The sequence below is a fragment of the Lissotriton vulgaris genome, chromosome 10, assembly GCF_964263255.1.
Source record: "Lissotriton vulgaris chromosome 10, aLisVul1.2, whole genome shotgun sequence".
NCBI lineage: Eukaryota > Metazoa > Chordata > Amphibia > Caudata > Salamandridae > Lissotriton > Lissotriton vulgaris.
In genome coordinates, this window is record NC_141698.1 from 10,234,217 (window position 1) to 10,248,375 (window position 14,159).

The window sequence follows — 14,159 nt, forward strand, 5'->3', positions numbered from 1 at the left end:
TGTAATTGCATTTATATAGCACTTACTCCCCCTGATGAGGCGTCAAAGTGCTTTTTAAGCGAGTAGCACGCTACTCCGGAACCCATAAAGGATTAAGCTTAAGCTTCTTTTGCCGGCTACCTGCTGTTTGCTGCTGTCCGGAGCTCCCTAGTTGTCCGCTGCTGTTGGCTGCTGGGCTTTTCTTCACCGCCGCGGGACCTGCCTGTAGTGCCCATCACGCTGCCCTGATTTCGCCGGTCTCCTCCCCCCGCTGCAGCCTCTGACCACCAGTGCTGCCGCCGAGCGGGGGAGTTGAGACCACAAGTCCCAGAAGCCTCCGCGACCTGGACGGAAGTCGCGTCGAGGCTGAGCGCGCCAGGAGGCGCACAAAAAGGGGCATCCCTTGCTGGGGAGTGGGTGCGTCTTTTGCCGGCTACCTGCTGTTTGCTGCTGTCCGGAGCTCCCTAGTTGTCCGCTGCTGTTGGCTGCTGGGCTTTTCTTCACCGCCGCGGGACCTGCCTGTAGTGCCCATCACGCTGCCCTGATTTCGCCGGTCTCCTCCCCCCGCTGCAGCCTCTGACCACCAGTGCTGCCGCCGAGCGGGGGAGTTGAGACCACAAGTCCCAGAAGCCTCCGCGACCTGGACGGAAGTCGCGTCGAGGCTGAGCGCGCAAGGAGGCGCACAAAAAGGGGCATCCCTTCCCGCGTCGCGGGACGCGCGCGGGCAGGCGCCGGGCTAAGCCCGGGCAAAGGGCGGGCCGTCTGAGGCCGTCCGAGGTTGGCCACGGTTGGGTTGGGCTTGGTCCCTTGGTTACCTGCCCTGAGATCGAGGTCTTTGTGTATGTTCACGTAAGTGTTCGCTTAACTTTGGTTGCGTGTCAACAGCATAATGCCTTCTAAAAAGTTACCTACACCCAGCAACTCCATAGAGAACTACCTGGTACAAGTCGTTGAAAAAATCAACTGCGACAGGAGAGCTTCCCTGGGCATAGATTCATCCACGCAATCCCCTTTTATAGACATTGAGTCAGAGGATCCCTTTGGTCTTTTGAGCACTTTTAGTACAAACAATGATACATCTAACCCATTTCCGGATACCATTATTATTCAGCCTAGTGGCACTGTCGCTGGTCTTGAAGAGCGTAGCGCGCAGGAGGCAGCGCTAGAGTCAACTACTAGTCTTGAGCGTCATATTTCCCCACTAGTACCTGCTCCGGGAAAACGGGAATGTCTAAGATCAGCTAAAAATAAAGTGGCTAACCTCCCGAGGAAGCATTCTGAGGAAGACGAGTTAGACTTGTCCAGTGAAGCTTATTTCACACTCACAAACGCCCAATTTAATAAATTACTGGCCCTGATGGACTCTAAAATCAAAGCGGTGGTTAAGCCTCTGGTCAGTAAAATTGACAAGCTAACATCTGAGGTCAACCGACTGGAAGGTCTATTACAACAAACCATGGGTGAGATAGGAAAACTCCCTGATACCGTCGCTGCTAAGATAGAGGAATCTTTAAATAAATCGGTATCCACAGCCATCAGCGGTCTCATCCCTACCACTGTTTCAAACCCACCACCAACAAATAACATTACTAATAGCACCCCTCCTGGCGCCCCTCTGTTTGCATCGATCTCTGCTGCTGTTGCTGATGATCCACCCACAGAAAAAGGGACTTTCGAGCTTGTGGTTGAAGCCTCCCCACTGGTACTTGTCCTTGCCAATGTTCCTCCTTTGGCTCAAGGAGAGCGGGAAACAACATCTTCTCTAATTAACAAATCTTTATCATGGCTAACCAACAACATGGTAATCACTCCATGGGGAAAACAGCAACTCTCTCAAGAGCTGGTCAAAGCTAGAAGGGTCCAGTGGATTGGGGACAGGGTGAAAAAGTTTCAGGGGGAGTGCGTCGTTCTACACTTCTCTGACCCTGGGGTTCTGCCCAACATCCTACCTAACATTCTACCACCACAAAGGAGATCAACCTCTATAGTTCCATTGACTCTGGATTTCTTCTATCCCAGAAAGGGTAGTGGCCCAAACGGAAGCATCCTAAGAACCAAATGGAACATTGTGACTAAAAGAGGGAGGAAGGATGTCGCGTCTGTGGATTGGGGCCTGGGGCTGGAAAATCGTTTCTCTGCATTCTCTAATTTAGAAGACTGCGACTGACAACCATCTATCGGTAACCCCATCCCCTTGCCCTGCGCTGACAAAAGAACTCCTGACGCAATCAGTAATTTTACAACAGGCTGTACCCAGGGGTACCCGCTCAATGACCCTCCCGGTCCATCAAATGTAATTACCATTAATCAGGCCAATGGGGGCAGGGCGTCACATAAGCCCACTACACACCCCTGTTCTCCTATGACACTCATTTCGAAGGAAGAAACTAAAAAATTATAAGCTGGAACATCGCCGGAATTAGCACAAAAAGGAACGACAACGAGTGGGTCTCCTTCGTCGCAGGCCACGACGTCATCGCCCTACAAGAAACTTGGGACTTGTCTTCTAATCAATGGTTGGACGGTTTTGTAGGTTTTTCAGTCGCGGCCCGCCCCAGTGCTGCAGGCAGAGCGAGGGGAGGTCTCTCGACCTTTTTTTCTTTGGACCTCTCTGGCACACTGAAAAAAATTGATTATGATTCCCCAAATTGTCTAATTGTGGAAAGGCAAATCTGCCCATTAAAAAGCATTCTGTTCATCAATTTCTACAACTCTGTTAATAAGGAATTTGGGGGCAATAACATTACCCAACTGGACGCATTTTTAACTGCTTTTATCCAAAATTCCCCCTCCAGTCATGAACTGGTGTTAATGGGAGATTTTAATATTCACCCCTGTAATCTGGGTTGCACCATCCTAGGAGTTACGGAGGCTTGGGAACAGGAGGGTCCACACTTCGAACATACCAGGCGTGGTGAGGATCTGGAGGATTTTCTGGCCAAATTTAACCTCCTTGAATTTACAGCAGGAGAGGGGGTACCTAGAGCATCAACGTTCAAGGGCTCCCCCATGGGTTCTATTATTGATTATATTTTTGTGACCTCTGCCATTTTTAATTGTATTATTTCCTATTGTACTGTGTTTTCGCCTTTTAGTGATCATAACCCTGTTTTCCTGTGCATCCGCTGGGGGGGTGCTTTGGGTCCCATGCCAGGGCATTTTAAACAGGGCTTCACCCTTCGCACAACAGACCAAGGCAGGCGTTTGAAATGGGGGAATGTGGTGGCAGATGAGTTTTACACTAATATCGGCCAAAAGATTGAAGAGCACATCAAAATCTGTCAAGATCCGACTGTGCCAGGTAATGACATCATGGCCGCCTTTCAATCAATATGTCATATAGTGGCTGAGAATCTTACGGTATCAAGGGGTAGGGGTGAACAAAAGCTGCATAAATGGTTTGATTCTGCTTGCACCAGGGCCCTTAGAGATTTAAAAATGGCACTTAAAGCACAACCTAGGGACAGGGCTTTGGTTTCAGTATTGAGAAAAGAGTATAGGGCCGCCACAAAGTCCAGAAGGGACAGCATCAAACAGGAGGCATGGGACCAACTAAACGACATTAACATCTTGAGAGACAGCAGGCAATTCTGGGCCGTAGTAAATCACCCTTATTTTTCAGATTCTCCAAATCTAGATACCGATTGTGTAATACCCGATGAGAAGTGGCTGGCCCACTTCAGATCTGTCTATGGCGAGCCTGGTGCCTGTTCGCTGCCACAAAAGCGTGCAGGTTCTGTGGCCACACCTATACAATTCAACAGCGGGGAAGTGGAAAAAGCAATCTGTGCCACAACAAAGAATAAAGCCCCCGGCCCAGACGGGGTACCAGCTGACTTTTATTTACACTCCCCCAAATTCTGGGCTGGTATCCTGGCCAAAGTGTTCACAGCCGCAAACACCACGCCTCCCCCAAATACATGGGCTACGTCCACCATAGTGCCTATATTTAAAAAGGGCAGAAGGGATGACCCAGGGTGCTACCGGCCCATTTCTCTCCTGGACTCTGCTATTAAGATCCTGGGTAGAGTCCTTTTAGTGAGATTAAGAGATAGCCTGGAGGATTGCGGTGGCCTGGCTGACATACAGTATGGCTTTAGGGAAAAAGGGGGCACGCTAGAACAGTGCTCAAACCTGCACCTTCTGATTTCCAAGTATACGGTGGCCAAGGAGGGGACCTTGTATTTAGCATTTATGGACCTCTCCTCGGCCTTCGACCTGGTCAACAGATCAAAACTTTGGGAAATCCTAACTAACATGGGAATCGACGCCGACTTGGTGGCTTTTATAGCTTCTATGCATCAGGATTTATTTGCTGCTGTAAGAGTAACCAAAGAGGGAAGATGCACGTCAAGTTTTAGATCTCTACGGGGAGTTAGGCTGGGATGCATATTGGCCCCCCTGTTGTTTACTATCTATATAAATGACCTAGGCAAGCATTTACTCGAGGCAGCATGTGACGTACCGCGTGTAGGAGAAGATAAGATCCCTGCTCTCTTATACGCGGACGATGCTGTACTCATTGCACGCACAGGGGTATGCCTCCAAAAATTGTTGGATGCTTTTGGGACTTTTATGGACCGGTTGGACCTGAAGGTTAATGCATCCAAATCGCACACCATGGTTGTAGGGACACAAGGGAAAAGTGGCAAGAGAGGAACCAAAACCTTCTTTTGTAAAGGGGAGATTGTGTCAGGAGTTCCCGTGTTTCCATACCTGGGAGTGCTCTTCGATAGCAGGGGTACCTGGGGCCCACAGATACGTGCAAAAAGCCTAGCGGTTACAAGAACATCTAGGGCCATCTTAAGTTTTGCTAAAAGGCTGGGACATAGACCCATGAAGGCAATCATCCAGGTTTACAACAGTAAATCCCTTCCTGTGGCTCTGTATGGTGCCTCCCTATGGGGTTACGCACGACTAGAAGAAATCCAGGTAGCCGAAAATAGTTTTTTACGTTCAGTCCTGTCCCTCCCCCAATCCTCCCCGGTTTTCTCCATTCATACAGAACTTGGTTTGGATTACATCCAGGACAAACTGAGATTGGCCCCATTAATATACTGGCTTAAGACCTGGTTAAACCCTGAACTTCTGTTAAATCACACGATCATGAGGGATGTGATGAGTTTAGAGTACAGTCACAAGATACCATGGATGGCGTATTTGCACAAATCTTTTAATGAACTAGGACGACCAGAATTATTCACCTCCCCCTCGTGTATCACAAAGCAGGATGTGAGTCTTATAAAAAAACAGTTTATGTCTAGGGCATACATGTTGCGAGAAGAAGTCGAATTATCAAAACCATCTGTTCGAATGCATTATTTGTCACTCCAGTCACCTGCAATTGAACCCTATTTATGTTTTGTCACTAATCCGTTCCATAGATTTTTGCTAACAAAATTCAGATTTAACACTATTCATTTTTATTTGGGCCATTTTAATACCTGGATGAAACCTGAGTTAGCTCCCCCCTGCACTTGTGACAATTTTTCTGTTCAGGACAGTTTACATTTTGTTATGTTTTGCGATTTCTTCTCCGACCAAAGGAAAAAATACCTGTTACCAGTCTTAAGAGAAGCGGGCTTCTCCCAGGTGAGACCTGCCATGTTATATTTAAAATCACTGGGTAACATCTGTATTACTTTCGCCATGGCCAATTTCCTTGTGGCAGCAACCAGAGCCAGAAGGGGCATGAATTTGGAAATCTGATGTACATAATGTGTTTCTTAAAACATTTTAACGTACTGATTTTTCGTCTCATTAACTTGCTCATAAATGAAATTGTTTAAAACCTTTTTAAATTGTAAATAATACTGTTTTTATGTACTTTGTATGATTTTAACAAATCGAATAAAGTTAATTTGACTGACTGACCATAAAGGATTACTAGTGAATTATAATAGTGGAACATGAAAGTAATTTCAGTGTTTTTAGTAACTTTTGATCTATTTGAGCTAGATACAAAAAACATTTGTTTTAAAATTCTTCAGATTATGCAGCAGGTGATGAATTATGTGGCACATCCGGCAAATCTATAATTATGCGAAAAAAGATGCAGACGCAGAATCGCATAATTCCAGAGGGCTTGTCTATAGGTCACGCAGAAGCTCACACCCAGCGCAGGGGGAGCAAATTGATGGTTACAGGTAAGCAACATCTTCCTTCTTTTTCATGGTTAGCAGCGTCCTGTCCCCTCATGCATCTAGTCCTGAGGTCACAGGGGTTCCAAATACTGTGCTCAGCTGGGACGAAGCCCCCTATCCACCCACGCCCCCGGCTTCCATCTGAAGGGAGCGCAGGACAGAGCCACATGTTCTTGAAGGAAGGAAAGATGAAAGGAGACAAGCCCAGGGCAGGGCAGGGGGAGACAGGGTCCGCTGTGCAATGTTCTCCTTCATTTACAATTAACCGATTACAAGACGGTGAAGAGAGGCTTTGGACATACCATGGACCTGGAACGTACCGGGGAGTTCGGGGGCGAGTCGTCGTCCTCCCTGTGGGACAAGGTCAGCTTGAGGGTCTCCATGGACTGCTCGTGCTTCAGGATGGTGAGCTGGATGGCCTGCGGGGAGAAAAAAATGCGGAGTGAGACCGAGGTGGTCGCCCAGGGGCTGGAGAGGCGTGTGGGACCAGCACGGACCCCAAGGAGCCCAGGCCCTGTCGCAGTCACACAGCGCTGGGAAGCCTGCGGGGAGAAAAACATGCGGAGTGAGACCGAGGTGGTCGCCCAGGGGCTGGAGAGACGCGTGGGACAGCACGGACCCCCAGGAGCCCGGGCCCTGTGGCAGTCACACAGCGCTGGGAAGCCTGCGGGGAGAAAAACATGCGGAGTGAGACCGAGGTGGTCGCCCACGGGCTGGAGAGACGCGTGGGACAGCACGGACCCCAAGGAGCCCGGGCCCTGTCGCAGTCACACAGCGCTGGGAAGACAGAGTCAGTCACACTGGGTTAGACACCATGGCACACAGCACACATCTCAGTGAGGGCCCCCTGAGAGCTGACACTGCTGCACCCTCAAGAGCAGGACTGAGAGGTGCCCCCGGGCCCCCTGCTCCGCACCAGCCGGGTCCTCCTGGCACCCGGAAGCACCTCATCTTGTAGCACATCCAGTGCCAGCCCTGAGTGAATGTCCCATCAGCTCCACTCCAGGACATCTTTTGTCACGTCCGCTCGCCTGGACACTCTGGCCGGAGTCCAGCCGGCTTGACTGCTTCACCCCTTGCCTCCCCGGCTTCCCAGAGTGCACTGCTGCATCACTACCAGGAGGGAGGCATGTTAAACAGGTGCTGCACAGGCATTCACTCCCCAGGGATCGGGGTGGGGCATGTTAATGGGCTGCTGAGAATCCTATTAACAGTGAGATCTGGGGTTCAGGTGGGGGAGGTGGGGTGGGTTGGTACACATATTCATAAGCTCTCCTCTTTGTCCTAGGGTGTCTCTTGTCAGAGGCTCTGGGGTGCATTGACGCCCAGGTAAGTGCGAACTGCGCCCCAAGATGCCCTTGGAAAAGAGAAATGTATGAAGGGGCTCCTACCTGAATCCAGTCTTTTTTCTCCTCTTCCGTTCTAAAAAAGAAAGACAGAGTGGTTACCCTCAGAGAGGAGCATGGACCCGTCCTCGGCTGCCAAGGAAGGCGTCAAGCTCCACCTGCGACATAAGAAAGCGCCTGCGCATGCCTTGGACAGGGGCCACACATTGCCAAGAGCATGAGGCATAAGATGGCGCTAGACACACACATTGGAAATGTGCCAGACACGTGTCGTGGACAGGTGCCAGACATCTCTAGGTGCCTAAGGCATAAGATGGCGCCAGACACACGCCTTGAACAGGTGCCACACATCGCCAGGTGCATGAGGCATAAGATGGCGCCAGACACACGCCTTGGACAGGTGCCACACATCGCCAGGTGCATGAGGCATAAGATGGCGCCAGACACACGCCTTGGACAGGTGCCACACATCGCCAGGTGCATGAGACATAAGATGGAGACAGGCACACGCATTGGACAGGTGCCACACATCGCCAGGTGCATGAGGCATAAGATGGCGCCAGACACACGCCTTGGACAGGTGCCACACATCGCCAGGTGCATGAGGCATAAGATGGTGACAGGCACATGTCTCAGGCTGATTTTCACTCATCTCTAGGTGCATGCAACCTAAGATCCCACATGGCACACACCTTGGACCGGTTTCCCCTCATTTCTAGCTGCATGCAACTTAAGATAGCTCCAAGCACACACCTTGGGAAAGTTTTTGCACATCAACTGGTGCAAAAGGCATAATATCCCACCCGGCACATGCCTTGTGCCATTTCTTGTGAACATCACTAGGCGCATACAACATAAGGTGGCACCAGTCACGCATCTTGGGCAGTTTTATACACATTGGCACCAGACACACGTCTTGGGCAGTTTTCCACACATTGCTTGGTGCATGAGGCACAAGGTGGCACCAGACACACATCTTGGGCAGGTTCTCCCACATTGTTAGACGCAGATCCTACCTGGCCTGCAGCTCCAGAGACCGCTGCTTGCCTGACACAAGGAAGGTCCGCGCCGGATTGAGGTTACTGGTTTCCTTCAGCTATGAGGCACAGAGACAGACAGAGGTCACCTCATGTGGACACGTTTCTACCCTACACCCCCATGAGGACATAGACCTACCTCCATCCCATCCACGTCGATCCGAGCCCTTACGCTGAACTTCTGTCCAATCAGGCGCAGCTTGGGCACGCAGTACAGCAACCGGTCGTTGAACTGGCGACAGAAGAGGGTTCGAGTCAGAAACATCCCTGCTCGGAGGTACCACATACAGACTTAATGAATGACCATCACATAGTAAAACTGGAGCAGACGCGGTTATTTCAGAGGGCAGACACCAGCATGAGGTACTTGTCCTGCCCTGCTCTCCGTTACTGACGAGCATAAGGCATCTGTACTGCCTTCCTCACTCTCTGTTACCAGCACAGGGTACCTGTCCTGTCTGCTGCCTATTACAGGTATGTGTCCTGCACAATCCCATTCTTGGTGGCCTCTTCTCTGTTACTCAACAGTATGAGAGGTACTGTTCATGTAGCAAGGTCTCCGTGTTACTCACATTATAGGGTATCCCTCCTGTGTGTGCACTCCCCTGTGTTACTCACCAGTATGAGGTACCTGTCCTGTGTGTACACTCCCCTGTGTTACTCACCCCAGTATGAGGTATCTGTCTTGTGTGCCCACTCCTCCGTGTTACTCACCAGTATGAGGTACCTGTCCTGTGTGGTGCCATTCTTGGCCGAGAGCTTCAGGATGTGCCCTTCCTTGATGAGCTCATTGGTCGGGCTGACAATATCCTCCTCGCCCCCCAGGAGCTCATAGACCTTCAGCAGATTGTGCATCCGTTCCTGCGAAGAGAAACAGAGTCAGGGGTAAAATGTGGGATGTCTATGAAGTATACATTTGAGGCCCTATTCCATGTCAGTATTAGCTAGTTTGATGCTCCAGCCCTTCCCTCACTCAATGAATCATTTGAATGGGCAGAATAATTATACACATAGCGTAGCAGCCACCCTGCAAGTTCCACATGGGATGTCTCTGAAGTGTACATTTGAGGCCCTATGCCATGTCAGTATTAGCTAGTGTGATTCTCCAGCCCTTCCCTCACTCATTAAATCATTTGAAGGGGGTAAAATAACTGTGCACATAGCGTAGCAGGCACTCTACCAGTTCCACGTGGGATGTCTCTGAAGTGTACATTTGAGGTCCTATGCCATGTCAGTATTAGCTAGTGTGATGCTCCAGCCCTTCCCACACTCATTGAATCATTTGAAGGGGGTAAAATAACTGTGCACATAGCGTAGCAGGCACTCTACCAGTTCCACGTGGGATGTCTCTGAAGTGTACATTTGAGGCCCTATTCCATGTCAGTATTAGCTAGTGTGATGCTTCAGCCCTTCCCTCACTCATTCAATCATTTGACGGGGGCATAATAATTGTACACATAGCATAGAAGCAACCCTACCAGTTCCAAAGTGCCTTGTTGAGGGTAAACTGTGCACCTTTGCTTGTATTTGCCGGTTGGCATTTCACAAGTCAACAGTACCAGTCGAGGGCTATATGAAGCACACAGGCAGTCCTCTTAGCGCACAGACCAGACCTCCCCCTACCAATACGAGGAGTTTTAGCCTCATTCCCAGCACATTTGAAGTGAACCCCCCACCCCCACTTCTTGAACCCGGAAGTGCAAGTCTCACCATCTTCCGTATTGCCGCGTTGGAGTGCTCAGCGGCGGTTGCGATCAGCTCCAGAGATTCTGCAATAGAAGAGTGGGCACAGGGTAAAGCTCGGGTGTGGACAGCACTACGTCCTGATCAGAATTACAAGCTAAGGCTGGACAGGGGAAGAGCGGGAAGGGGGCTAGGTCTCATTCCTCTGAGGAGGGCTGGGCCTCACTCCTTTTTTTTTTTTTAAACTATTTATTCAAGACTGATTTCATCAAGGTGACATTTGTACATATTAACGCATGTTACTTTCATCAGTCCCATTTTATTTTATTTTCTCCCTTCCCAAGAACTGAATAATTAGTCATCTGAAAACAAATCAAGGCAGAAACAGCTTCTATCTCCCTCCCTCCACTCCCCAACACTCCCCTCCCGTCCCACCCTCGTCTCCTGGTCGCAGTAATATAGCTATAGTATAGTGTCCTCTGATTCCTCACAATACTAAGCAAATCCAAACGTAGGCCTATTTGTGTCCTGTACGCAGCCCTGGGTGCCGGAATAACGTGTCCTACCAACTTCACTCTCATTTTAGGCATCACTCCCCACCTCCCTGCGACTGTATAAGGTCCACCCTCTCCAGATCCATCAGCATCACCTCCCAGTCCTGTGCTATGGGATATTTCCTCTGTCCTTTCTCTTCCTCCCTCCTCAGGGCTGACCCCTCCGCCCGGCCCCACTTCACTAGGTCTGTCTGGCACACGGACGTTTGGGGTGTCCGGGGGGATTTCCATCTCATTGTCAAGGCCCTGACCGCTAATAGGAGGGCCAGATCTAAGAATTTCAATTTGGCCTTCAACTATTTGAGTCTTTTGCGGAGTCCCACTAAGCAGTATAGGGTGTCCTCCGGTACAGACATCTGAGTAACTGTCCCCAGTATCTGACAGATTCCTGCCAAGTATCCCCGTAGGCATGCACAGGCCCAGAGCATGTGGAGGAGTCCAGTCTCCTCTTCCCCGCAACGTGGGCATGTATGTGGGGAGTTCGGGAACATCTTGTGCAATCCCTTCGGGGTGAGATACACCCTATGCAGCACCATTGTTTGTATGAATCTAAATTTAACATTCTGTGACACTCGCCTGGGGTGCTCTATGATAATTTGCCAAGCCTTATCAGTCAGTACTTCATCCGTGGCCCGGGCCCACACGTCTCTAAGTGCGTTGAGTGGGATGGCTGCATGTTCCCTGATCCCTGTGTACAACCATCTTACCAAGTGTCCCCCTGTTCCCATATAGTACAATAAGTGAACCAACTCATGTTGTGTGGACTGGTGTCACTGTGGCGCCCAAGTGATCCGGATATAATGGGAAATTGCAGCATGTAGTAAATACACTCTGGGGGGGGGCACCTGTGATCTGTTGAAAGGACTCATGATCCAGCAGGGTCCCGTCCCCAAAGAAAGCCCCCACATCCTCAATCCCATTCTCTATCCATGGGCGTAGTACCTGCCGTGTAGTCCTACCCTGCGGTGTCGGGATACCCAGCAGAGGAATGTTCGTCGCATATGGCTTTGTCGATGAGGTATATGCCAGTGCTCTTCTCCAGCATATCAGGGCTGTGTGGAGAAGCGGGTGACTGTCCGAAGGGATCCTGCTTTTGGGCAGCAGCAGAGAGTGTAGCTCTCCACACGCCAGCATCTCCGGCGTGAATCCAATCTCATGTAGATTCCTGCCGGCTACCCAGTAGGAGAGCCATTGGAGTTGGCTGGCGTAATAATAACCTCTGAAATCAGGGACTCCCAGGCCCCCTGCTCTGGTTCCCAGTTGCAACTTCCGGAGACTGATACGTCGTCGACCAGAGCCCCATATAAGGTTAATCAGAATGGTGTTGAGCATGGTAAATATCTGTTGAGGAACAATCATGGGCAAATTTACGAAATAATACAGTAATCGGGGAAGCATGACCATCTTAGACAGAGCGACTCTCCCCATAACAGACAGTGGCAAGGACGTCCAGAACCGTACACTGCTCTTAAGGCGTGTTATAGCTCGCCTATGTTTACCATCTAAGGTATCCTCCGGTGTCCTGTATACCTGTATTCCCAGGTACTTAAACGTGGTCTGAGCCACTGGTATGCAGTACCTTCCAAAGCTTATTGAGGTAGGGTGTTGCACGTCGAAAAAATAGTAGCTGTCCGACTTTGCAGGGTTAATTGCCAAACCGGATAGCACTTCAAATCGGTTAAATATTTCAGAAAGTACCGCATGGTCTGCCTCCAGGTCTTTCAGGTACAATAAAATGTCATCCGCATATATAGATATTAAATTGTGTATGCCTCTGACCGGGATACCCATCTGAGTCTCATGCGCTCGCAGGGCTATAGCTAGGGGCTCCAGGGCAAGTACGAATAAGAGCGGGGAAAGGGGGCAGCCCTGCCTGGTGCCCCTATGCACCGGGTAACTATCCGACACATATCTACCCGTCCGTGCCCTGGCTGTAGGATCTGTGTATAGTAACCTGATCCACCTTAGTAAGGGGGCAGGAAAGCCAAAGCGTTCTAAGGTAGCAAACATGAACGTCCATGACTGGGAGTCGAACGCCTGTTTCAGGTCCAGTGCTATACAGCCCGCCCAGGGATAGTCTTGCGGCGTAGTTGTCATAAGTGCATGCAGCCACCTCGTGTTTAAAGACATACTCCTGCCCGGGAGAAACCCACACTGGTCCCGATGTACCAAGGTGGGAAGATGTGACTGTATACGTAGGGCTATTATTTTGCTGAGGATCTTATACTCCGTGGAAAGCATAGAGAGAGGCCTATAGTTTCCCATATCTGCGGCATCTCTCCCCGGTTTAGGTATCGACGTGACTAGAGCCTGCATCATCAACACAGGCAAACGTCCCTCCTCGAACGCAGTCCTATAGATCTTTTCCAGGACCGGGGCTAAGGTATCCACGTAGACTGAATAGAATTCCACCGGGAGCCAGTCTAGGCCCGGTATCTTGTTGCGGTTGAGAGACTTGATGGCTATACGTATTTCCTGCTGTGTTATTGGCCTCTCCAGTTCCTTTCGCACATCATCAGACAACGTCGGGAAGGGGAGGTCCTGCAAAAACTCAAGCACCCTTTCCGGGTCCTCACAACCTGAAGGAGCATAAAGCATTCTCAGGTGGTCATGGAACGCTCTGTTACTCCCGGATTGTGATTGAATCAAATTACCTGCACTATCAATAATCCGTGTTATCAGCGGTGTTTCAGGTTGGTCACGTATCAGACGGGCCAACAAAGTGCCCGATCTGTCCGCCTCAGCGTGTTGGCAACGTAGGTAGTCCTTGTAATCAATGTTCCTGAGTGATTCCAGTATTTCTGCGTGTTCAATATTAGCCGTCTGCAGCTCCCCTCGTTTCTCTGGGTCCACACTCGCCTCCCTCTCCAGGATATTAAGGCGGTCCTCCACCCTACATAACTGTTTGTGCACTTCTTGTCTTGCCCCCACCCGTTGGCCTATAGCTGCTCCTCTCACCACCCCATGCGTCCCACACCACTAAGTTCGAGGAAGCCCTATTCCAGTTGTCCGTAAAATACTTAGCCAGAGTATCAGACAGTGTTGCTCGGAAGGGGGCATCCTCCAGGAGGAGGGGATTAAGCCCCCAAGTAGGCACCGGGGTCGGCACTCTACCCCATAGGAGAGTGAGCGTGAGGGGTCTGCGATCAGAAAAGGTCTTGGCCAAGTACTCTGGGCTATCCACAGTATGCATGAGCACGCGTGAGGGCCCCCAGCTGTTGCTCCATTGCCGCCCTAGAGTCCCTTATTTCCTGCAGTATTAAGTCCAGTTTATCAGCCTGGGGTCACCCTGAGCCGCCAGATAGGGTGACCAGACGTCCCGGTTTTCCCCGGACGGTCCCCGTTTTTGGAGAAGTGTCCCCGTGTCCCGACACTTTTCTCCAAATGAGTCAAATGTCCCCGTTTTCGATCAGTGTC

The 14,159-nt window shown here is 50.4% G+C and overlaps 1 protein-coding gene across 3 annotated transcripts in view; it reads right to left on the reverse strand.

Annotated features, from left to right (window-relative positions):
- The window catches only part of FGD1 (FYVE, RhoGEF and PH domain containing 1), a 221,591-nt gene that overhangs the window by 22,529 nt on the left and 184,903 nt on the right, over window positions 1-14,159 (reverse strand). For 2 of the 3 annotated variants that reach the window (XM_086940178.1, XM_086940180.1), the window contains exons 9-14: window positions 10,216-10,274; window positions 9,220-9,366; window positions 8,645-8,737; window positions 8,485-8,564; window positions 7,514-7,544; window positions 6,425-6,541 (exon numbers count right to left, since the gene is read on the reverse strand). In XM_086940178.1, coding sequence (XP_086796304.1) covers window positions 6,425-6,541; window positions 7,514-7,544; window positions 8,485-8,564; window positions 8,645-8,737; window positions 9,220-9,366; window positions 10,216-10,274 — 527 coding nt within the window. The remainder of the gene's footprint in view (window positions 1-6,424; window positions 6,542-7,513; window positions 7,545-8,484; window positions 8,565-8,644; window positions 8,738-9,219; window positions 9,367-10,215; window positions 10,275-14,159) is intronic. The other variant, XM_086940179.1, reaches the window with a different exon arrangement.